Source organism: Arachis ipaensis, chromosome B6, assembly GCF_059453495.1.
Source record: "Arachis ipaensis isolate K30076 ecotype BB chromosome B6, ASM5945349v1, whole genome shotgun sequence".
In the NCBI taxonomy this organism is placed as follows: Eukaryota; Viridiplantae; Streptophyta; class Magnoliopsida; order Fabales; family Fabaceae; genus Arachis; species Arachis ipaensis.
In genome coordinates, this window is record NC_142441.1 from 86,365,325 (window position 1) to 86,392,307 (window position 26,983).

Genomic DNA, 26,983 nt, shown 5'->3' on the forward strand with positions numbered 1-26,983 from the left:
AAATAAACTTTTTTTTATATATATGCACATGGGAGTTCAGTTGTTTTGGTTTTACATGAGCATGCTTCCCAAATTTCTAAAATAATTAATTTTTTAAATTCCTACTTTGTTTCTATCATCCCAAGTTCCCATAAAATTCCATACACTTAAATAATACACAATTTCTATCTTAAGCTAACCAAGGATTCAACTTGGGATTTTTATTTTGTTTTTCTACTTAAGGCTAGTAATGTGGTTTATAGAACAAGAGGAAATTAAAAAGCTCAAGGGGGCTGATAAACACATATTTCATGAGTTCTTTTGTGCTTAATTAGAGTGATTTATTCAACTCTTCACCTACTTATTCACATTAATTGCATGGTTTTACTTTCTCTTCCTTATTATGTCATATTGTGAAAAACATGTTTCCTAAGCTTTAAAAATTAATTATTTTAATTACCTTTATTTCCATTCGATGCCGTGATTAGTGTGTTGAGTAGTTTTAGATTTTCTAAGGCAGAATGACTTAAAGGATGGAAAAGGAAACATACAAAAATGGAAGGAGAAAGCAAAACGGAGCTTTGAAGGAAACTGGTATTCACGCGATCGCATGGATGACGCGATCGCGTGCCAAGCACGAATCAGCAGCGATGCGACCGCACGACTGACGCGACTGCGCGCCTTAAGCAGAACGCACATGACGCGGTCGCATGACTGACGCGACCGCGTGGCAAGAAAAAGCTCCAGATGATGCGACCGCGTGACTCACGCAGACGCGTGACAGAGGCCACGTATCAGAATTTACAGAATACGCCCCCAGCAATTTCTGAAGCCCTTTTTGGCCCAGATCCAAGCACAGAAAGCATAGATTAGAGGTTATAAAGTGGAGGAATGCATCCATTCAGGGGGAGCTCGCATAATTTTAGTTTTCAATGATTTAGATTTAGTTGAGAGAGAGATCTTCTCCTCTCTCTCTTAGGATTTAGGATTTCTTCTTGTTTTAAGAGTGACTCTCAATCCAGGTTTTATATTTCTTTGTTTTAAACTTCCCCTTCACTTTATTTATTTATTTCAGTATCTGAATTGGCTATTTACCTTTATAATTGGATCTATGAATTTCTTCCATGTTGCAGACTGTTATTTGAATTAATGATAATTGAGGTATTTTCAGTTTATGATTATTCTCTTTGATTTAAGTTACCATTGCTTCCCATCTAAGGATATTTTTATTATTCTATCAATTTTACTTTTTCCCCTTTTGGTTCTGGTTAAGAATTTAGTAACTCAATAGTTATTAATCTCAATATAATTGATAATCGTTATCTTGCTAATTGAGTTGAACATAAGTAATCCCAACCTTTTCTTAGGAAATAAATAGGATTCAAAGGTCAATTTAACTAGTCCCTTGACTTTCCTTTACCCTAGTAAAGGTTGACCAAGTGGAGTTTAGATTCAACTTTCATTCTAGTAGAGAGAGATAACTACGTTGGACCTCCAACTTCTCTTACCTTGCCAAAAGTCTGCTTTACAGTATTTATTTATTTTAATTGCCATTTGCTTTACTTGTCATTTAAATTACGTGCTTCTCATCTTCTAAACCCCGATTACAACCTTTATAGCCAATAATAAGAATATACTTCCTCGCAGTTCCTTGAGAAGACGACCCGAGGTTTGAATACTCAGCTAACAAATTTTAAAGGGGTTTGTTACTTGTGACACCCAAAACGTTTGTACGAAGGGATTTTTGTCGGTTTAGAGACTATATCTACAACGCAACTGTTTCTATGAATCTCTTTACTGGTAAAAATCCTAACGTCAAAATGGCGCCGTTGCCGGGGAACTGCTAACGTGTGCCTTATTATTGGTTATTGTAAATATTTTTCTTTTGCTTGTTTATTTATTTTTGTTTTTCCTTTTTATCTTTATTTGCTACTATGAACTCTCACCCCTCTCGCTTTGAGTTTGGTTCTAATATTGTTAAAGGAAATAGAAGTTACAGCAGGAATGTGCATCAAGGTCAGACCAATCAAGGATGGATGGAACCAAGAGGATCTAATCAACCCTTTTGGCAGCAACACCCTCCGAGATATCCTGGACAAAGACCATTCTACCGTGCATACGCAGCTGAAAGACATGGTGGACAACCTTGTAACTACCAACAAGCCCCACCCTGTGCATATGAACCATCCTTTCAACATAAGCTCGAACCGCCACACTCACAAGCTTCTCTTCACCATTCGCCATCATATGATCCTTCCTTAACCCAATACCAATCCAATCGTTCCCAATCATCACCACTTTCCTTTTTATCATGTCCAAGTCTGGAAAATCGCGAAGCAGAGGATCACCTAAAAGAAACAGTAATTAAATTTCAAACAACCATTCAACAACTGGAGCAAGCATTAATTCAATGGGCCACTAGGCGCTCGAATATACAAGGATCAACCACAGCTCCATGTGGACAGCCCGATGAAGAGCGTAGCATGAAAGAAATACTAGAGACTCCCGTGGACAAGACAGAGAATGAATTCGTACTAGAACAAGTGGAAGAAGCTGTCATTGTTCAAGAAGAAGAGTTGGTTGAAGATCTAGGAGATGCTGAACTTCCTTGGGAATCCAGAATTAAGGAAAACTCCGTCCAAGATGCTACAGTTGATGCTAACGAGGATACCGTACAATCTCTAAGGCAAGTCGTTTATGAAGAATCAGACGAAATAATCCAAGAAGCAAATTTCCTTGATGATGATAGTCACAAGTCTAGTTCTCCTAGTGATGAACTTGCGTCCGCAAGTGAATTCTCTGAGATCGAAGAATTTTCCCCAAGTGAATATGAAGATGATGCGGAGGTAGATTTCTCTCAACCTCCAATCTATGACTCAAGTGATGAGGAAGACATAGAAGACTTTGGCCAGGATACAGATACAATTGAAGACCTTTGCAAGGAAGTGGAAGAATTCACAGAAGAGCACAAGGAAACGGAACTTGCAGAACCACCAAAAACACCTATCCCAAGGCCATTACCACCTAATACAAGCTTCAAGTGGGTACAATCCTTAACTTATAATTTTACTTATTCACTTAAATATGGTTTTCTTGAAACAGATGGCCAACTTAGAGCTCTCTGTGGCTTTAAGAGTAAGAGGGAATTGGCTCGTACTCAGAGCTGGTGCACCAGGTTCAATAAGGTTCCACGCTTCACCTCGAAGTACACGGATTGGTATCATGCTCAATTGCATAGATCATAGAGAACGTTTGGTCACCACGGTGAGATTATACTTTTTAACCCGCCCGAATGGAAACTTACAAATCAAAACGGAGGCAGATGTAAAAACACAGCTTGGGATCATGGATTATATTCTGACATTCGTCATCCCGGGAGGTTGAATATCTGTTTGAAGCTGCTCAGAAGCTTTACATGCCTAGTTTGGGACCCCGGAGGCTATTGGCAATCCAAGCACTGGTGAAAATTTTTGGACAAATTTAAACATAAGCCACCATAATAGGATACTCTTCCAATGTCCAACTTAAGGACTTTAACTAAAAGTGCTAGGTGGGAGACAACCCACCATGGTATGGTCGCTTCTTTCTCAATCTATTTCTTATTTATTGTTTTCAATTTACCCTTTTTTTTTTAATTTTTATTTTAACATTAACCTGGAATCATGCATAGCATTCATGTTAATCACTGCATCCTGCAATTTTCAGTTTTAAAAAAAAATAAAGCATTGCACGACGCGACCGCATGCCTCATGCGATCGCGTCATATCGCGAAAAACACCACCCATGCGACCGCGTGACTCACGCGGCCGTGTGATATATATATCAGCGTAAGGATCCAACGAACAGAAAGTTGGGCTGGAATCGTGCGGCTCTTGTGCGTTTCGCACAAATTGGCCCACGCGATCGCATGCCCCATGCGATCGCGTCACTTACCCAATACCAATCCCACGCGAGCGCGTGAGCGACGCGATCGCGTCGCATGGATTGCATATCACCCCAAAAGGAGACAGAGAGTTGCGCTGAAACGGCGCTGGAATCGTGCATTTAGCACGAATTCCAGCGACGCGATCGCGCGACCCACACGATCGCGTCACCCCTCTTTTCCCCCTCTCATGCGATCGCGCGACCCACGCGATCGCGTCAACCCCCCAGCCCCGCGAACCCTATTAGTCGCGCAGCCCCCTTCACCCCCAACCCTCTTCTCCTTCTTTATTCTTCTTCCCCCAGCCACCGCCGGCCAGCCACCACACCACCACCCCGACGCCGTCGCCGCCCAGACGCCGCCGCCGTACCACCCATCCCCTTATCTCTTCTTCCTTCTTCCTCTCTCCTCCCCTCTCCACCACAGCCACCTCCGCGAGCTCCGCCCAGCCACAGCCGGCCATCCAGCCACGCCCCCCTCTCCACCACCCACCCCCTTCAGCCAGCAACAACCACCGCCCTCCCTTCCCCTATCCTCTTCCTCTCTCACTAACCCTAATACCTCCCTCCGCCACTGCCCCCTCAGCCGCCACCGCGACACCGTGCATCACCACCGCGCCGGACGCCGCCGCAGCCACCTTCTTCCCTGTTCCACCCCTTCCGCTTACCAGGTTCCGCAACACGCAATCCTTTTTATCCGTTCGTCACTTTTCTGTATTTTTTATTCCGTTTATGTTCATGATTAGGATAGCTAGCCTTGCATGTTGTAGTGGATTTTTAGGTTGTTAGGTAGCTTAGGCTGTGGTTAGTGGATCTAGGTCTGTTTACCTGCACTGTTCTTACTTCTGTTTTATCCTATGTGCAAATCTGTTGCTGCTATAATCATGATTCATATGCTGCTTTCTTGTATGTTGCTGCTGTTTACATTGGGTTTTTATGTTTATTTTATATCTATGTACATGCAGCTTGATTTTTTAATTCATATGAACTGATATGATTGCTGTTTATTTTCCGGGACAATCCAATTTTAGCCGGAATGCTGCCCAAATTTTTTTTGAAAATTGTTTTCATTCTTGTTTTGGTTTGGCAACTCTGTTTTACTCTGCTTCCCCCAAACCATTTCATGAATGCTAGGGCCACTTTCTTATCCTCTTTGATTTCCTGGTTTTTAACCTGCATTTGTGATTCACTGATTCCAATTTCTGATTTCTTTATTTCTATTCGAATCAGCATCACCCTGTTTTCTTTATTCGATTATGAGTACTTCTATTCTTACCAGTGAATCCTTGTTATATGGAATTTTTTTTCTATGCCACTTACTTTCCCAACTCACTAATTTTAATTTACTAATTTCTTTTTACCATACTAACCCTTCTGATCTCTTTTCTGATCACTTTCACTTCCTCTAACTTTCTCACTATGGCATATTGATATTTTTTCTTTCCATTTTACATTAATTCAATCACATTTCAATTACTCATTTTCCTTATTCTATTTCTCCCTTACCGCTTTGAGTTTTTTTTGTTTAATTTGCCTATTTGCTTTCCTATTTTATCCATTTCCTGGTTTTATGTTTTTCAGGATGTCTGCCTCCCAAAGGCAAAGGCAAGGCTACTGGCAAGCGCAAGAGAGGAGATTCCTCCCAGTCCATCATTGCTCTAATGCACGATTCCTCATGGCGGGAGAAGAACTTCACACAGCAGGAAAAAGCTGACCAGCTGCTCCCTTCGACTGATCCTATAAAATTTGCAAACCGGTACTATGAGCTGAAGTACCCGACTTTTGCAAACTCCAGAAATCTATACCTGGAACGTACCTTGAAGATTCCAGAAGCCCTCCAGCAATACACCACTGAGCAAATCAAGCAAAGGGGCTGGTTCTTTTTGGAGAGACCACTGACAAAGGTCAATGCATCTTGGGTACGGGAATTCTATTGCAACTACTACCTTACTACCCTAGATGCAGTGAACCTGAGGGAAAAGCAAATTCTGGTCACTGAGGAGGCCATAGAGACCATTCTCCAGCTCCCAGCCAAGTCCGATCAGCCAGATGGTTATGCACAGGCTGAGGAGGACATGGGCCAGATGCAGTTTGATTGGGATGCTGTGAAGGCACGGATAGCTCTCGACCCTGCTGTTCCTTGGGAGATGGGTCAGGACACCACTATGCTTAGAGGGATCAAGAGAGTGTACTTGAATGATGAGGCTCGGCTATGGCATCAGATCTTGAGCAACTATGTGATGCCGAGTACTCATGAGACTGAGATCCTGGCTGCCATGATCACCCTCCTCTGGTGTATGCTGGAGGGTAAAGACCTGTACTTGCCTCATTTTATCCGGCATTATATGGCCAGGGTCCACGTCCGAGGCACCATCCCCTTTCCTTATCTGGTTACACGGCTAGGCCGTCAGGCTGATGTGCCTTAGGAGGATGCCGATGAGCGATCACTAGCAGCGGACTGCAGGAAGATCATCCCTCACAGCAGGAACTTCCTTACTTTGGGCTACAGACCACCACCTGTCACTGCTACTGATGAGACAGCCCTTCCGTCTGCTGGACCCTCTTCATCCACAGCTGCCCCAGCTGCCCCTGCTGCCACCACTGCACCTCCACCCGCCTCTGAGCCGGTTTATCGCCTCGTGCACCATCTATTCCGCCAGCTTGATCAGATGGAGCGCCGTAACAGGCGCTGGTATGAGAGATTGGAGCGCCATAGCAGGCGACGCTATTCCCATCTGAAGCTGATGATCAGACAGAACGCCGACATCCCCTCCGAGCCTGACACACCATCAGAGCCATCAGAGGAGGAGGAGGATGAGCACGAGGAGGAGCCTCATTCCCAGGCGAAAACTCATCAGCAGGCAGGCACAGAGCACGCTACACCACAGCAGGAGGCCCCACATTAGCTTGAGGCTGCAGATCTGGAGATCCCGATCCAGTCAGTCCCCCCTCTACAGCAGCCAGACTCTCAGCCCACCACCGCCACAGAGACCCCAGCTACCATCCCTACCAGTGATGACACTCTTTCACACCCGGCTTGATTGAGCATCGGGGACGATGCTTCATTTTAAATGTGGGGAGGTCGCCATCTCTGGCGTTTATTTTGGTGAACTACTACATACTTTTTCTTTTATTTTGGATATTTTTCTGTATTTTTCTCTTTTTCTTCTGTTGTTATTTTCTGAGTACTTATACATTGCTACTTGTGTATTTTACTCTATTTTCTGCATTTTGCATTTTTTTGTTCATATTTTAGTTATTTAGTTCATTTTAGTTATTTAGTTTAGTTTGCAATTCTAACTTACTAGTGGATCAATTAGTATAGTTTACCCTTTTTACATAAGATAGCTTAGTTATAGCTTAGTTTAAATTGACAAATATAAAAAAGAGTAAGCTAGGAACTTGAACATAATAGATTTAGATCCATAAAACCTTGTATATATAGCATTACATGATGTAGTTAAACTGACAACATTTCATCAAGGAGAAACATTAAAACTTCAAAGGCTACCCTAAATTACTTTTTAAGAGAATAATGAGAATTTTTAACTAAACCTGCATGACATACATAAGTGATAAATGATTTTTCAGCTAGAGAACACATAGCCAGTGAGTTTTGAGCTTAACTGTATGGTTACATTCAAACCATAATTTTTATTCCTGTGTGTTCCTACCTTCTTTCTTATTCTGGTGTTCTTTATTTTGTTTTAGTCTATATGTCCGATTATAGAATTTAGGTACATCTTAAAATAATGATTGAGGCCATCATTTGATCTTAGCTCACTTACCCCAAATTAGCCTACCTTTTACATCACCGTTGTTAGCCCCCTTTGAGCTTTTTAAAACCCCTTATTCTATTTTAGCCAAATTACTAGCCTTAAGCAGAAAAACAAAAGAAAATCCCAAGTGAATCCTTAGTTAGCTTAAGATAGAAAATTATAAATAGAGTAAAATATGGGAAACTTATTGGGAACATAGTTGATAAATACTAAAGGTAGAAAAATTAAAAAGAATAAAGCAACTCAAAATTTTGGGAAGCAGGCTCATGAAAATTCAAATTAATTAAAATTACCATGTGTATTAAAAAAAAAAGTTAGTTTTCAAGCATATAAATAAGGGGATACAAAAAGAACTCCCCAATGCAAAATAAAAAGCAATGCACATGGGATAAAAACAAGAATTGAAACATGAGCATGTGACATCAAAAGCAAGAAAATAGGGAGAATAGGTAAAGAAGCATTGTTTTACTAAGTATGTATGTTAGGTGAGATCTTAGTCTAATTAAGAATTCACTTATTAGCTCACTTAGCCTTATACATATATCCTTACCCTTTGCCTTGACCCCATTACAACCTTAATTAAAGACCTCATGAGTTTTGGTATGACTATGTTCTATAATTGTTGATTGGTTAGACGAAAAACAAGGTTATAGAAAGGAAGAATAAAAAGAAGAATAGAGTAATTAACCCAATAAACACTGAGTGATTAGAGAGAAAACACAAAATCCAGTGAGGGTTCAAAAGCTCATTAACATTTATCTCTAATTGTCTTGCAAGTTTTTTTTCTCATCTCGTTTGCAAAAACATGCTTTATTATTTGAGGGTTAGCTATATATATATATCTCCTTGAGAATGTGAAATAATTTGACTACATGTAGGCTTTATATATGAGTGGATGAATTAGAATTGCATGACTCATTAGGTAGATGCATTTAGCATAGGTTGCATTTCATAACATTCCATCACTTTAAACCTTAATTATTTACCTTGGATTTAGCATGAGGACATGCTAGTGTTTAAGTGTGGGGAGGTTGATAAACCCATATTTCATGAGTTCTTTTGTGCTTAATTAGAGTGATTTATTCAACTCTTCACCTACTTATTCACATTAATTGCATGGTTTTACTTTCTCTTCCTTATTATGTCATATTGTGAAAAACATGTTTCCTAAGCTTTAAAAATTAATTATTTTAATTACCTTTATTTCCATTCGATGCCGTGATTAGTGTGTTGAGTAGTTTCAGATTTTTTAAGGCAGAATGACTTAAAGGATGAAAAAGGAAACATACAAAAATGGAAGGAGAAAGCAAAACGGAGCTTTGAAGGAAACTAGTATTCACGCGATCGCGTGCCAAGCACGAATCAGCAGCAATGCGGCCGCACGACTGACGCAACCGCGCGCCTTAAGCAGAACGCACATGACGCGGTCGCATGACTGACGCGACCGCGTGGCAAAGAAAAGCTCCAGATGACGCGATCGCATGACTCACGCGGACGCGTGACAGAGGTCACGTATCAGAATTTACAGAATACGCCCCCAGCGATTTCTGAAGCCCTTTTTGGCCCAGATCCAAGCACAGAAAGCATAGATTAGAGGTTATAAAGTGGAGGAATGCATCCATTCAGGGGGAGCTCGCATAATTTTAGTTTTCAATGATTTAGATTTAGTTGAGAGGGAGATCTTCTCCTCTCTCTCTTAGGATTTAGGATTTCTTCTTGTTTTAAGAGTGACTCTCAATCCAGGTTTTATATTTCTTTGTTTTAAACTTCCCCTTCACTTTATTTATTTATTTCAGTATCTGAATTGGCTATTTACCTTTATAATTGGATCTATGAATTTCTTCCATGTTGCAGACTGTTATTTGAATTATTGATAATTGAGGTATTTTCAGTTTATAATTGTTCTCTTTGATTTAAGTTACCATTGCTTCCCATCTAAGGATATTTTTATTATTCTATCAATTTTACTTTTTCCCCTTTTGGTTCTGGTTAAGAATTCAGTAACTCAACAGTTATTAATCTCAATATAATTGATAATCGTTATCTTGCTAATTGAGTTGAACTTAAGTAATCCCAACCTTTTCTTAGGAAATAAATAGGATTCAAAGGTCAATTTAATTAGTCCCTTGACTTTCCTTTACCCTAGTAAAGGTTGACCAAGTGGAGTTTAGATTCAACTTTCATTCTAGTAGAGAGAGATAACTACGTTGGACCTCCAACTTCTCTTACCTTGCCAAAAGTATGCTTTACAGTATTTATTTATTTTAATTGCCATTTGCTTTACTTGTCATTCAAATTACTTGGTTCTCATCTTCTAAACCCCGATTACAACCTTTATAGCCAATAATAAGAACATACTTCCTCGCAGTTCCTTGAGAAGACGACCCGAGGTTTGAATACTCGGTTAACAATTTTTAAAGGAGTTTGTTACTTGTGACACCCAAAACCTTTGTACGAAGGGATTTTTGTCGGTTTAGATACTATATCTACAACGCAACTGTTTCTATGAATCTCTTTACTGGTAAAAATCCTAACGTCAGGGGCTAACAAGGGTGATGTAAAAGGTAGGCTAATTTGGGATAAGTGAGCAAATATTTCAAACAATGGCCTCAATCATCTCTTAGTATGTATCTATATTCTATATTGGACATATAGATTAAAACAAAGCAAAGAACATCAGAATAAAAAAGAAGGACGAAACACACAGGAATAAAATTTATGGTTTGAATGTAACCATATAATTAAGCTCAAAACTCACAGGCTGTATGTTCTCTAGCTCAAACATCATATATCAGTTATACATGTCATGCAAGTAGAAATTAAAAGTTCTCATTATTCTCAATGTAAAAAATTTATTTGTTTTGGGTGGCTTTAAAGTTTTAGTGTTCCTCCTTGATGAAATGTTGTTAACTAACTAACATGTTATGTTCTATATACAAGGTATGTGGATTGTTTTTGATTATGTTAAAGTCTCTAGTTTACTTCCTTTTTATTTTCAAATTAACCCAAACTATCATATGCTAAAAGGGTAAACTATACTAATTAATCCACATATTCTATAACTAATAAGCTAGAATTGCAACTAAACTAAATGGCTAGAATATGAACTAAGGTGCAAAATGCAGAAATAAAAGTAAAAACACATGAAAAGAACAATGTATAAGTACTGAAAAATAAAAATAAAAATAAAAGTAAAGATAAAAATACAGAAAAATAACCAAAATAAAATAAAAGAGTCTGTAGTGGTTCACCAAAAAGATACGTCAGAGGTGGCGACCTCCCCACACTTAAAATAAAGTATCGTCCACAATGCTCACTCAAGCCGGGTGTGAAGGAGTGACATCACTGGAAGGATGGGCTGCTGGAGTCTCGGTGGTGGCTTGAGGATCTGCAGACTGGATGAGAGTAGGAGGATCTGTCTGCTGCAATGGAGGCTCTGACTGAATAGGAATCTCTGGATCTGCGGTCTGTATCTGGTGTGGCTCCTCCTGCTGTGGTACAGCCTGCTCCGGTCCTATCTGTGCAGCCTGGGTGGGTGTCTCTTCCTCGTGATCGTCCTCCTCCACCTCAGATGTATCAGAAGGGGTGTCAGGCTCGGAGGGGATGTCTCCGCCGGAACGGATCATCAACTTGACGGGTCGCTTGTTGCGACGCTCCATACGATTCAAGCAGGCGAAGAGTCGATGCACCAAATGGTAAATAGGCTCAGGAGCAGCTGGAGGTGCAGTGGGTGGGGTAGGTGCAGCAGTAGAAGAAGAGGGGGCAGCTGAAGGTGTGGCTGTCTCATCAGAAGAAGTAAGGAATGGAGGTCTGTATTCTAAAGCCAGAAAGTTCCTGCTGTGAGGAATGATCTTCTTGCAGTCTGCAGCATGTGGCTTCTCATCAGCATCCTCCCAAGGCACGTCAGCTCGACGGCCTAGTTGGGTGACCAGGTAAGGGAAAGGGAGGGTGCCTCTGACATGGACCCTGGCCATATAGTGCCGGATGAAACGAGGCAGATACAGGTCCTTACCCTCCATCACACACCAGAGGAGGGTGATCATAGCAGCAGGCAGCTCTGTCTCATGAGTACTCGGCATAATAAAGTTACTTAGGATCTGGTGCCAGAGCCGAGCCTCATCATTCAAGTATATCCGCTTGATTCCTTTAGGCATGGTGGTGTTCTTACCCATGACCCATGGGACAGTAGGGTCAAGGGCTATCCTCTCCTTGACAGCATCCTAGTCAAATCTCAGAAAGTGCATGTCCTCTTCAGCCTTTTGGTAACCGTCAGGCTGATCTGACTTAGGCTGAAGGTGCAGAATATCCTCAATGTCCTCTTCAGTGACCAGTATCTGTTTCCCTCTGAGATTCACTGCATCTAAGGAAGTCTTGAAATAATTGCAGTAAAACTCTCTTACCCAGGAAGCATTGACCTCAGTCAAATTTCTCTCCAAGAAGAACCAGCCTCTTTGTTTGATCTAATCGGAGGTGTACTACTGTAGTTCTTCTGGAATTCTCAAAGTCCTCTCCAGGTACAGATTTTTGGAGGTAGCAAACATTGGATACTTCAGCTCACAGTATCGGTTTGCAAACTTAATTGGATCATTGGCAGGGAGGAGCTGGTCAGCCTTCTCCTGCGGGGTAAAGTACTTTTTCCGCCAGGAGTCATCATGCATAAGCTCCAGGAGAGACATAGAGGATTCACCTCTTTTCCGTTTTCCAGTTGTTGCCTTTCCTTTTCCCTTTCTTTAAGGGTCAGACATTTTGAAAAACAAAAATCTAGGATATGATAAAAGCAGGAAAACAAGTAGGCAAATAATAAGATAAGCACAAAGTGGCAAAGGAGTAGTAGAATTATGAAATGAGTTGAATAATTGTGCAGTTTGGATTGTTTCGGAGTTAAAAAGCTGAGATGAGAGATTACAATCCAAAATGTATTATAAGGAGAATACTTGTTAATTAGGAGCAATAATAATCATGCCATGAGTTAAAAATTGAAAGAGTTAGTCAAAAAGCAGAGGGGAAGTTAGAAAGTTAAAAGTGGTGAAACTTGAAAAAGAGGTTAGAAAGCGAAAATCACTGAGTTAGTAAAAAGAAAGTCAGTGTAAGTGGCATGATGATTGGTTTCTAAGTAACAAGAATTTCACAATTTTAAGCAACAGACAACTCATATTCAAGCAAGGAAATCAAGTTGTTGATGATTCATATTGATATAGAAAAAGCAACAAAAGTGAAATCTAATCATCAATAATGTGATTTATTAATCGAGAAAACAGAGAAATAAGAATGCTGGCCCGTGCATTCATGAATTGGTTTAGGAAGAGCTAAGGAATGCAAAATTGAAAATGCCAAAACCAATACATGAATGAGAATCAAAACGATTTATAGAAAATTGGGCAGCATTCCTGCTAAAATTGGGCGTTCCCAGAAAATAAACAGCAAGCAGAATAGTTCATATAAATTAAAATAAAGCCATAAATAGACATAAATAATATGAATATGAAAGAGCAGTCACAATAGCAGCATGAACAGTAAGAACATCATATGAACAATACTTACATCACAGCAACAGCAGAATTGCGAAAATGATAAAACAAGTAGCAAGAACAGCGCAATTAAACAGGCCTAAATCCACTAACCACTTCCTAGCTACCTAAACACCTAGAATCCACTACAACATACATCTCTAACTATTCTAAATTTAAACATAAACTGAAAAAAATATGCAGATAACTATGAATGAAAGAAAGTGGCGTTCGGCGGAACCTGGTAGGCATATGAACTAAGCTAGGGAACTGAGAGATGGCGGGGGTGTGGTTGCGGTGGTGCTGGGAGGGGCACGGTGGTGCGGTGGCGGAATAGGGCTGCGTGGTGGTGGTGGTGGCTGTTTGTGGTGGCGGGGGGAATTCGGGTAAGGTGACTGGTGGAGGGGGGTTTGTGGAAGAAGAATGGGGGTAAGGGTGGTGGTGGTGGTGCGGTGGTGGTGGTGGCCGCGAAGGGGGGGCAGCGGTGGTGGAGGGAAGAAGAGAAGAGAAAGAGAAGAAAGAGAGGGAAGGAAGAAAAGGGGGTGGCGTCGCGGTCGTGGCTTGGTGGTCGAGGGTGGTGCGGCGGTTGGAGGTGGTTGGCTGGGAGTGGTGGTGGTTGGGGGGTAGGTTGCAGAGAAGAAAGGAAGAAGAAGGGGAATGAGGGGGCGCGACGGGTAGGGTTTCGCGTCACTGGGGGTTAGTAAATTTGAATCCACGCGAATGTGTGGGGCACGCGGTCGCGTAGCTAGGGTGTTTGGGGGTTGACGTGATCGCGTGAGTGACGCGATCGCATGGAATGAGTAAAAGGGTGAATGACCCGGTCGCATGAGGCATGCGACCGTGTCGCTGGAAATTGTGCTAAACGCACAATTCCAGCATCGTTTCAGCGCAACTCTCTGTCTCTTTTGGGGTGTTGTGCAATCCACGCGACGCAAACGCGTCGCTCACGCTTTCGCGTGTGATGGGCGTTTAGCAAGTGACGCGTTCACATTAGGGACGCGAACGCGTGGGCCGTTTTGTGCTAAACGCACAACAGCCGCACGATTCTAGCCCAGATTTCTGGGCGTTGGATTTTTACGCCGATTTCCACATCACACGGCCGCGTGAATGACGCAGATGCGTGGGGGTGTTTTCGCAACTGACGCGAACGTTTTAGCAATGCAATCGCGTCGCACGCCTTTTTTTTTATGCAACTATGCAATATGCAATGCTAATTCAAATTCTATGAATAACATCCAGGTTCAATAAAAATAATATAACATAAAATCAAATAGTACGAAATAAAAATTGAAAAAGAACGAGCATACCATGGTGGGTTGTCTCCCACCTAGCACTTTTAGTTAAAGTCCTTAAGTGGGACATTGGATGAGCTTCCTGTTATGGCGGCTTATGCTTAAATTCATCCAGAAATCTCCACCAATGTTTGGAATGCCAACAGCCTCCGAGGTCCCAAACTAGGCATGTGAAGCCCTTGAGTAGCTTCAAACAGGTTTTCAGGCTCCCGGGGTGACGAATATCAGAATATTTTCCAGGATCCCAAACTTTGCTTTTAAATCTACCTTCGTCTTGATCTATATTTTTCCATCCGAACGGTTTAGAAATTAGATTCTCACCAAGATGACCAAACGTTTTCCGAGATCCATTCGATTGAACATGATACCAATTCGTGCACTTCAAATTAAAGCGTGGAACCTTATTGAACCCTGTGCACTAGCTCTGAGTACGAGCCATTTTCCTCTTACTCTTAAAGCCGCAGAGAGCTCTAAGCTGGCCATCTGTTTCAAGCAAACCATATTCAAGTGGAAAAGTAAAGTTAAAGGTTAAGGATTGTACCCACTTGAAGCTTGTATTGGGTGGTAATGGCCTTGGGGTAGGTGTTTCCAGTGGTTCTGTAAGTTCTACTCCCTTGTAATCTTCTGCGAATTCCTCAACTTCTTTGCAAAATTCTTCAAATGCAACCACGTCTTGATTAAAGTCTTCGACATCTTCCGCATTACTCAAGTCATAAGTTGGAGGTTGAGAAAAATCTACCTCGACATCATCTTCGTATTCACTTGGATAAGGTTCTTCAATCTTAGAGAATTCACTTGCGGATGCAAGTTTATTACTAGGAGAACTTGACTTGAGACTATCATCATCAAGGAAATTTGCGTCTTGGGTCATTCCGTCTAGTTCTTCATAAAATACCTGCTTTGGGGTTTGTGCACTATCCTCCTTAGCATCAATTGTAACGTCCTTGACGGAATTCTTCACAACTCTGGATTCCCATAGAGGTTCAACATCTCCTAAATCTTCAATCATTACTTCTTCTTCTTGGGTAATTTGAGCTTCCTCTAATTGTTCCAAAACAAAGTTATGCTCATTACTGCCCTATGGGTTTCTAGTGTCTCCTTCATGCTACGTTCGTCATTAGATTCTCCGCATAAAGCTATTGGAGTTCCTTGAGTGTCTAAACGTCTGGAAGACAATTGATGTATTGCTTGCTCCAGCTGATGAAGGGTTGTATGAAGTTGATCTACTGTTTCCTTGAAGCAAACCTATGATTCTCAAGGTGATGGATTTGGACATGGTACTTAGGGAAGTGGTGGTGTTTGGGAGTAATTGGATTGGAATTGGGGTAAATAAGGATCATATGGTGGTGAATGGTGAAAAGGAGCTTGTGAGTGTGGTGGTTCAAGGTTATGTTGAGAGGATGGTCTATAGGCATAGGGTGGGGCTTGTTGGTAGTTACAAGGTTGTCCACCATATCTATTAGCTTGGTATGCATTGTAAAGCGGTCCTCGTCTGTGATACTGTGGAGGGTGTTGTTGCCTAAAGGGTTGATCAAATCCTCTTGGCTCCATCCATCTTTGATTTCTCTGACCTTGATGCATGTTCCTGCTATAACTTCCGTTCCCTTCAACAATATTAGAACCAAACTCAAATCGAGAGGGGTGAGAATTCATAGTAGCTAATGGAAATAAAAGGAGAAAACAAAAACAAATAAACAAGTAAAAGAAAAATATTAACAATAACCAATAATAAGGCACACATTTGCAGTTCCCCGGCAACGGTTCCATTTTGAAGAGAGAACTTTTGCGTGGTCTAGAAATTCGCAGATAAAGCCTCGTTGCAGGTATAGCTTCTAAACCAACAAAAATCCTTTCTTACAAACGTTTTGGTTGTCACAAGTAACAAACCCCTAAATAAATTGATAACCGAAGTATTTAAACCTCGGGTCGTCTTCTCAAGGAATTGCAGGGAGGTATGTTCTTATTATTGGTTATAATTTTTGTAAATTGGGGTTTTGAAAGTAAGGAACAAGTAATTTAAATGACAAATAAAATAAATTAATAATAATAAAATCTCTTGGCAAGGTATAAGAATTTGGAATTTCTATCCTAGTTATCCTTATCAGGTGTGATGAGAATTAGATTTTAATCCCACTTAGTTAAGTCAAGTGCACTAATTAGCTTGATCCTCAAGTCCTAGTCAATCCCTGTGGGAAGACTAGCTTTAGAGTGATCTAGATCAATTAGGAATCTGCCAATTTCGACCACTGCTAAGTTTGACAACTCAAGTGTTACCAATTACTTAACCAAAGCCAAAAGGAAGAAAATATCTAAATTAAATTAAGAGCATTCATAAATAGAATAAAACAATCATAAACTGAAATACCTAAAATTATATTAAATAGAAAATCAAATCTAAACATGAATGGTTCATAAGCCAAATTGGCAACAAAAGTAATTAAAGGAAAGCATTAAAATATCTGGAAGTAAAAGAGAAATATAAAGTAAAAAGAATATTGAACCTGATAAAGAGTCGGAATACCAAATTGAAATAACAAGAAATCCTAATCCTAAAACCTAAGAGAGAGGAGAGAACATCTCTCTCTAAAAACTACATCTAAAATTATGAAAAGTGAATAATTGGAGATCTCCCTTTTATTGGATGCATTCCCCCACTTCATAACCTCTAATATGTGCCTTCTGGACTTGGATCTGGGCCAAAAAGGGCTTTAGAAATTGCTGGGAGCGTTTTCTGTAATTTCTGGTGCGTGGCGTCCGCGTGTGTCACGCGGTCGCGTCTTCTGAAGTTTTTGATAAACCCATATTTTATGATATATTTTGTGCCTAATTTAAGTGATTTATTCAATCCTTCATTCACTTATTCATGTTAATTGCATGGTTTTACTTTCCCTTCCTTATTTTGTGATGAATGTGAAAAACATGTTTCCTATGCTTTAAAAGTAATTATTTTAATTACCCTTTACTTCCATTCGATGTCGTGATTCGTGTGTTGAGTAGTTTCAGATCTTCTAAGGCAGGAATGACTTAAAGGATGGAAAGGAAACATACAAAATTGGAAGGAAAGCATAAAATGGAGTTTTTGAAGAAACTGGCAGTGACGCGATCGCATGAGCGACGCGGCCGCATGGCAGCGCGAAATGGTAGTGACGCGACCGTGTGATTGACGCGATCGTGCGCCTCAAGCGAAACGCATATGATGCGGACGCATGACTGAAGCGACCGCGTGATAAGGAAAACTCCAAATGACGCGACCGCGTGACCCATGCGGACGCGTGACAGAGGCCACGCACCAGAAATTACAGAAAATGCTCCCAGCGATTTCTGAAGCCCTTTTTGGCCCAAATCCAAGTCCAAAAGGCACAGATCAGAGGTTATGAAGTGGGAGAATGCATCCATTCAGAAGAGAGTCTCCAATTAGTTAGTATTCATGAATTAGATGTAGTTTTGAGGGAGAGGTTCTCTCCTCTTTCTTTTAGGATTTAGAATCAGGATTTCTTTTGCTTTCAGGATTATCTCTTTTTATCAGGTTAAACATTCCTTTTTATTTATCTTCTCAATTTAGTTTATGAATTCTTCCATGTTACAGATTACTCTTTGAATTAATGTTATTTGAGGTATTTCAGTTTATTATTGCTCTCTTTTATTTATGTTACTGTTGCTTCCAATCTGAAGACATTTTTATTCCAGTAGATTTACTTTTTCCCTTTTGGCACTACAAGAAAAAAGGCCTATGGCCACACTTTTTTCTTGCCACGCTTCAAAAGTGTGGCCAAAAGTGGTCAATGGCCACGCTTTTATGAGGGTGGCGATAGATTAGAGATTTGGCCACTTTTTTTATTGCCATGCTTCAAAAGCGTGGCGAAAAGTATCAACAGCCACACTTTTGTAAGGGTGGCAACTTATCCAATGGATATGGTTCGAGGCAGGATAACTGTACAGGTACATCTTTACCTTCATTTTTCTGTTTACCAATTGCTTGGTTTGCAAATCACATAGAGAGAAGATATAACATTGGTTTTCTTCGTGTTCTTTGTGCTCTACTACTCTTAATATTTATAGTATGCTTTTTGTTATATTTGCAGACAGAGAAGTCCCCTTACCAGTACAGAGGGATGTTCCATGCTTTGACAACTGTGCTTAGGGAAGAAGGCCCGCGTGCTTTATATAAGGGTTAGCTTCCTTCAGTCATTGGAGTTGTGAATAATCTTTTCATTTTTACTTCTTTACAAAGTTGATGATTACAATCATGATCATAATGGCAAATATGACAAATCTTAATATTGTGCTTGGGCAATTCATGCAACTGATATAATTAACTCCCTAAAGTTCTCCACCCCCTCCTCTCCTGCTGTAGTGGCTGTAGTGCTGTTATTAGAATTAATGCTTTCTTATTTTTAATTATTTTTCCTGTTTTCCAGGTTCCATTGTAGCTCTAAACTTTGCTGTTTATGAGTCTTTGAAAGATTGGTTAGTTAAATCCAATCTATTTGGTCTAGTGCAAGATTCTGAGTTGAGTGTGACAACTCGCCTGGCATGTGGTGCTGCACCTGGAACTATTGGGCAAACTGTTGCTTATCCCCTTTGAAGTACCTTTAGATTGAAGGTGTGAGTATCATTTTAGAGAAGCCAATCCATGCATGTTGTTAGAATTTTAATTGGGGATTCTGGAGTATTACACTCTTGCTTCTTCTTGTCTTATGTCTTACTTTATCTTTTGTAACTTAAACATGTTTTTTGTTCCCTTGTTGATTTTGCTATTTCGGGGAAGCTGTGAAACATTTTGGTCCTGGTCCTAGTGTTCCTCACAGCCATACCAAGCCTTATGTACGATCTAAGGGAAGGAAGTTTGAGAGGGCTAGAGGAAGAAAGAACAACAAAGGACTTAGTGTTTAAGTTGTATTGTTTCTGTATTTTTCTACCGTTTTTAGTTTTGGAATTTGAACTCGAAATTTATTTTGTATTTGAATATTAGTTTATTAATGTATAAAATAATTAAAGCAAAAATTATGTCACTAATAAAAATTGTCTTGCAATAAAAATTGCACACTATATTTATAGGTTTGGTAATAAAAAAGGATTAAAAATTTATATTGTGTAGTAATTAAGATCAAGTAAGAAAAAGAATTTTTTTTTAATTTAACAAGCCTTTCGCCACGCTTTTAAAGCGTGGCTGTATATCTCCCTATCGCCATGCTTCAAAAGCGTGGCCATATCTCTACCTATCGCCACGCTTTAAAAGCGTGGCCGTATTTCTCACCTACAGCCACGCTTTTACAAGTGGCCGTTTGTAAAAAAGCGTGGCAAACAAAAAGCGTGGCAATAGGCTACAAAAAGTGTGGCGATAGAGCAACTGCCACCCTTTGATAGTCACCCTTTCAAAAGCGTGGCGGTAGCTCAAAAAGCGTGGCGAAAAGCTATCGCCACGCTTTTTTCAGCTTTTCGCCACGCTTTAAAAGCGTGGCAATAGACATGTTTTCTTGTAGTGTGGTCTTGGTTAAGAAATCAGTAACTCAGGAGTAATCAAACTCAACGTGATTGATAATCGTTATCTTTGCTAATTGAATTGAACTTCAATAATCCCAATCTTTCTCTAGGAATTAACTAGGAATTGAAGATCAACTTAATTAGTCACTTGACCTTCCCTTGCTCTAGTAAAGGTTAACTAAGTGGAATTAAGGTTCAATCTTCATCATCATTGATAAGGATAACTAGGATAGGACTTCTAATTTCTCATACCTTGCCAAAAGTGCGTTTTAAAGTTATTTATTTACTTTACAATCTTTTACTTATTTTAATTACAATTTAAATTACTTGTTCCTCATCTTCAAAACCCCGATTTACAATCTTCATAACCAATAATAAGAACATACTTCCCTGCAGTTCCTTGAGAAGACGACCCGAGGTTAAATACTTCGGTTATCAATTTATTAAGGGGTTTGTTACTTGTGACAACCAAAATGTTTGTAAGAAAGGTTGATTGCTTGGTTTAGTAACTATACTTGCAACGAGAGTTTACTATAACTTCTAAACCATCAATCTTCAGTTCTCTTTCAGTTTTCCTTATCACGCGTTTGCTTCGGTCATGCGTCTGCGTCATATGTGTTCTGCCCATGGCGCGCGTCCGCGTCAGTCATGCATTCGCGTCGCTATCTTTTCGCGCTAGGCATGTGGCCGCGTCGTCCATGCATTTGCGTCGCTGCCAGTTTCTTCAAAAACTCCATTTTGTGCTTTCCTTCCATTATTGTATGTTTCCTTTCCATCCTTTAAGTCATTCCTGCCTTAGAAGATCTGAAACTACTCAACACACAAATCACGGCATCGAATGGTAATAAAAGGTAATTAAAATAAATAATTTCAAAGCATAGGAAACATGTATTTCACATATATCACATAATAAGGAAGGAAAAGTAAAACCATGCAATATCAATGAATAAGTGGGTGAAGGATTGAATAAATCTCTTGAATTGAGCACAATATATGTCATAAAATATGGGTTTATCAGTGCCTTAGAGCACTAAAAATTTTTGAGAAAAACAGAGCATGTGCGTGCGCACGCACCTGTGCGTACGCACACAACCCCAATTTTCATGTTCTGTGCACGCATACCATCAATGCGGCCTCTGTTGGGAGCGTTAGCACACCTTGTGTGGCCGCATCCCCGTTCATTTGCCACTTGTGCGTCCGCACGGTCCTGTGTGCGTACGCACGCATGGCGTGACAGCTGGCAATCGTGATGCTTCAAGAAAAAAAAAATTTGGCTTTCTTTGCGTGGGCACGGGCTGTGCCCATGCACACCTCAAAAAATGGCCTCTGGTCACGGCGTTAGCACGCATAGTGTGAACGCACAACAATTTTTATTTTTCTCAACGACGCGTACGCGTTACCCACGCGCACACGTCACCTTGCTTTTTCCCTCTCCCACGCGCGCACGTCCCTTCACGCGTACGCGTCGCCCTTCATTTTTCGTCATCCCACGCGCACGCGTCCCTGACACGTACGCGTGACCCCTTGTGCGGCTGCACACCCCTTTGTGCGTCCGCACGCCCCTGTTTTCTCACCACTACACTTCTTTTCTTCTCTTCTCTCTACTTCTTCTTCTCTTCTTCCTTCCACCCTTCTCTTCTCTTGCCTTAGCACTCTTCTCTACTTGCTCCACTTTATTTTGTTTGCATTTCATTTCTATTTTAGTAATTATATTAGCTTTTGTTTAGTTGTTTGTCGATTTAATAAGTGGCAAGTGTTTGGTTTATGTTAATTGGGTTTCTTCTTGATTGAATTTCATCAATGCACTTATACACACCTAATTGGATTTGCACATTTACATGTTGTGTATGAGGTGAAATTTTTATAAGTGCATAATGAATTTAGTGAATTGAGTTGAACTATTTATTCATCATGGTTTTTAGTGAATATAATCACATAACAAGGTATTTGTTCCTTGTTAATGCTTTGCATTTTTTTTTTGAGTCGACTTGACTTGATTCTTATCAAGATTTGTCACTTTTTGTAACAAGCACCTTATGCATGTGATTATTTCGTTATTCCTAAGGGTGAATAAGTAGTCTCTTTTCATCATTGAATTGGTTATTGTTAATTGTGCCATTTTCTATTAACTTTGCGCTTTCACTTGCACAATTTCAATATCCAATATCTCAAACACTCAATTCACTTTTAAGGTTCCTTAGGGTTACTTGTGCTTTAAGTTTTGGTTTTTCCTTACTTGCACCCTAGGCCTTTTAATTGAGGAACATGCTATTTCTTCTGCTTTTGTGGTTATTGTTTATCCGATCAATGTGTTTGTGTTCTAAATTGTGCGTGCATTTAGAATACACACATTGCCTTTTATCATACCACACACATCTTACCTTTCCTCAATTGTTGTTTCTTTGTCTACAAAGCAACCGGAGCCCCCGGAGCCCACCCGCTGAAGGTGGAGCCGCAAAGCCCTTCATCCCTCGAATTATGTGCATGCACGGAGGACCGTGCATTATTTAAGTGTGGGAGAGGATCGCTAATTTCAAGGGGGTAAAATTTCTTTTCTTAGACACTTTGCAACATTCCTTTTTGTTCATATTTCTTCAATTTTTGCAATCTTTTTTCTTGTTTGTATTTTGTTTGGTTTGATTTGTTTGTATATATCTCCTTAATGCTTATAGTTATATGATAGTAAATACTTGCATGTTGCATGTTAGATTGAATAATTTTGGTAAAACAACAAAAAATTTTCAAGAAATCTCTTTTTGGGCACTCCATTGATGAGATTTGAAATTATTTTTTAACTTGCTTGAAGTATCTTTTTACGGAACATAGAAAAGAGCTTGAACAAATACCAAGTGAGATTTGAGCTTAAATTGTGTGGTTGCATATTTTCAATCACAAATTTTGTTATTGTATGTTATAAACTCCTTTTATGATTGTTGTAACACCCTAATATTCAAATCCTTATGCTCGAGTCATAAGTCAATGATATTACGGTGGTACGACTCTCAGGTGGATTTTTAATATATAAAAGTAGGTAATTTCAAAAGGAGTATTAATCGAGAAGCCTGAAAAGAGTAGAAATAAAATCGCGAAGACGTATCACTCACGTTTCGACAACAAAAGATAAACCGTGAAGCCGAAAGCGATATACGGACAAGGCGTAGAGGAGATTAAAAGGTAGATAACAGATAGATACATATAACATAAGTAAATAGCCACTAGTCGCGACCCGCGAAGTTTAGGCCGGCTAGGGTACGGTATAAAAGTAGTTGACAACAGTATATCCTAATCTCTCCCGAAGGAAACATGAGAGCCTCTATAGGCAAATTCAAAAGAGTTCAATACATAATATAATCTTTTCAAAACAAAGGTGGAGAGATTCTAAGCAAAACACAAAGTAGAGAAAATAAAGATCTTCGCCGTCTCTTAGACGACCCACAACTCACTTCTGAGCACCTGGACCTATATCTGAAAAACAAGAGATATATACGGAATGAGAACCCCGGGCCCATGGGTTCCCAGTACGGTAAAAGTGCCAAATAAATACAATGCACTGCAATAAAAACTCACTAAGCATCCTAAACTCCTTCACCAATTATCCATCCTAGGTCCTCGCTAATCCATGAATAGGCAACTGTCATAAGGGAGTGCTAAATCTAATTCATGTTTCACATGTTTCCCAACTCGCTGACTCTTCCATGAATCAGACTCAGAATCATAAGCAAAACCATCACCAGTTGTTCTACCTCAACAATTCTATATCAATACATCATACCTTCACCTAGAGCTAGTGAAACCACATCACTGCGTCTACCCAGGGAGTTCAAATTATCTCATTCAATGATCATCATCATGCAATCGCATCATCGATTCATCTCAACAAGAACAGCCCTCAACATCCACCGACACCAGCATGAGGGCCTCCCAGTTGTACAAACACAAGCAATACAGGCAAGTAATACACAAATAAGGTACAAGTAGAACAAGTAGCACATAATCAGGTAACATAGCATATGTGATGTAGAAATCCAAAACAAATAGGCAAACCCAAACAATTCAAACATATGCAAATGATGAATGCCTGCCCTATGGCTGATGATATCATCTGTCGGTTATATAGCCAACCCGACATGTCCTGGTAGCTAACCATTGGACAGAAACACCCCTTGCGGAGCAAGTAGGTTTGAGCTACAACCCCCTTGCTACTGCCCGCTCAACCCAGAGCCAGTGAAATAACCACTACTGCGGCTACTACACAGGCGGGTGTTTAAAAGCTCAACCTGGAGCGAGTGGATTCACCACTACTGCCGCTACTACCCAGGCGTCACAATCTCTGACCTGGAGCAAGTGGGACGAACCACAACCCTTGCTACTGCCCAGGATCTCAAAACATATATTCGTTCAGTTTAAAAGCAATCATCATTGTTGTCAAATCTCAAACATTAACCTGGAGCAAGCGGGATGAACCACCACCCTTACTACTACCCAGGTATCACAAATACACATTTATTCAAAACTCCATAATTAAACTCATTTATCATAAACATCCTTTCCCGTCTCATACCCGGAGCAAGTGGACAACACCACTGCCTACTACCCGGGGTCACACATCACATTTCAACATTTTCCATTATTATCCATTTAACACATTCATTCATTAATCATATATGCTTTTATACTCAGCCATAACCAATAATGGATTTGCCATAACACGGCAATAACTCAGCCATCCGACTCATGGTTCAATCAAGAACCAGCCATTTATCAATAAATATAGCCCTTCGGCTCATGGCATACACGGTACTTCCACCGTCATCCTCCATATCTCATATAATCATCTTTGATCATCATTGATCATAACTTTTCCCCTTGCTTCACTCGCAAGTTACCACATCCCCTAGCTCTTTTCTTATTGCTAGGCATATCATAATGATTTAATACATTAGGAGTGAGATCGGAGGCTTAGAAGCATGAGATTTGGCTTTTAAAAGTCAAAAATCAACTTTGGCATGAAAACAGGGCCACGCGTACGCGTACTCCACGCGCACGCATGGATGGCCACAAAACTCATCGACGCGCAAGCGTCATACGCGCGGACGCGCGGATTGAAAAATAGCCAAACGGCGCGTATGCGTCGGCCACACGTACGCGTGGGTGCACTTGCGCCCCAGGCACAAAACTGGCACAACTCTGGCACAACTCTCGGGAAAATGGCTGGGCATTTGGTGCAGCGCATTGACACGCCCGCGCACACCACGCGCACGCGTGGATGGTGCCTTCTTGAAGAACGACACGTACGCGCCAAGTACGCCTACACGTGGAGGGTCATTCTGCTAAAAATTTTCTAAGTTAAAAGCTGCAGAATTCACAGATTCAACCCCCCATCTCCCAACGGACATAACTTTCTCATTTTAAATCGTTTTTCGCCCGTTCTTTGAACGACATGGACATCCCGGATCCAATTTCACTTCTAAACAAGTTTGGTACAAAACGAAAATCCGTAGTCCAAGTTATGTCCCGTCAAAGCATACCCAAAAACCATGTTTTCACACAAAACCACAAAGTGCCATTTTCAAAACAAGCCATTTTCAACTCTTTTCAAAATCAACCAAAACATGCCAATTTCTTCCTTTTTTGAAATCAATCAAAATATACCAAAATCAACATCAAGCCTCCTCAACTCATACATTAACACCTTACCACAATTTACAAAACTGCCATATAACCATTTTTACCCATTTCAAACAAATGGCTAAATTACAAACACATTAGCATGTCATACATCCTTCCTCATCCCAATTTCCAACAATACTATTTCCAATCAACCATCATTATGTATAATCAATATCATACTCACTATCACGTGGTTTCACCCACAAATCAACCTTAATCATTCCTCAAGCATATATCACAACATACATATCTCTCATGCATCATCATGCCATCAAGGCATCAATAATCATAATCACATATATGACCACATAATATATCTCAACCAAAACCAAACATACCTCATCTACATAATTTCACCCAAAATTACCAAATTCCACACTTCAACTCCTCAAACCTTATTATTCAATAACCAACCTAATCATTCATATATTCATTATCTAAAATTCATCCAATCACTTGTGTCATCATACAATGCACACGTCAACTTACCTTCCTTACCTCTTTTCGGCCTCCGGCCCAATTTCACAATTTAAATGCATAAACCACAAATCAATACTCATTACCCAATACATCAAATTTTCAATACACCAAGCATACAAGGCCACACAATTCTCAACCCAATCATTAATTCACATTACATACCAACTATGCATATTAGCACCAACCATTTACACAATCCAAACTTAATCCTAGGGGCATCTAGCTTAGGAATTCTCATCACACCACACGGTACTTAAATGAAACTTAAACCGTACCTCTTGTAGCCAAACTAATTGAGCTTCTTCTTTGGAAGTCTTCACCAACCTTAGCTCCAAGCCTCACCAAAGCTCCTCAAGCAATACCAATCTCCCAATTGTGCACCAACATCACCAAATATACTAACATAACCAATATCACATACATACATCAACCTAGGGCTCATAAAAATGACAAATCACAAGGGTTTGAGCACTTCTTACCTCAGCCCATATGAGGTAGGGATAGAACCCGCTTAGAATCCATGTTGGAGTATCCCTAAACACCCAAAATCACAAGATTTCAACACTAACTACCCAAAAACGTGTAACAGTGAAGAATTTCAAAAACTGGGCAGAGATGAATGGAATACTCACCACAAAACTTAGATAGAATTGTAGAGGATGAGAAGAGCGATGTGTGGCTGCAAACGGCTCGTCAATCGGAGCTCCGTAGCTCAAGTTATGGTGGTTTGAAGATCAAAGAGAGTTAGGTTTTCTCTCTTCTCTTCTCTCTTCCCAAATCAGCGCCCCAACCCTTCCTTTTAGGGTAAAATGAGCTGAAATGCTCATAACTAATATTTATATATGTTGGGTCTTGGGCCCACCTAGGCCCG

The 26,983-nt window shown here is 40.3% G+C and overlaps 1 protein-coding gene across 1 annotated transcript in view; it reads left to right on the top strand.

The window, feature by feature from the left end:
• Positions 1-19,063, top strand: part of LOC148561638 (mitochondrial carrier protein CoAc2-like) — a 32,094-nt gene extending 13,031 nt beyond the window's left edge. The window contains exons 3-5 of the mRNA XM_088490775.1: positions 18,333-18,417; positions 18,561-18,648; positions 18,897-19,063. Of these exons, the coding sequence (XP_088346901.1) occupies positions 18,333-18,417; positions 18,561-18,648; positions 18,897-19,063 (340 nt within the window). The remainder of the gene's footprint in view (positions 1-18,332; positions 18,418-18,560; positions 18,649-18,896) is intronic.
• Positions 19,064-26,983: the final 7,920 nt, after the last annotated feature.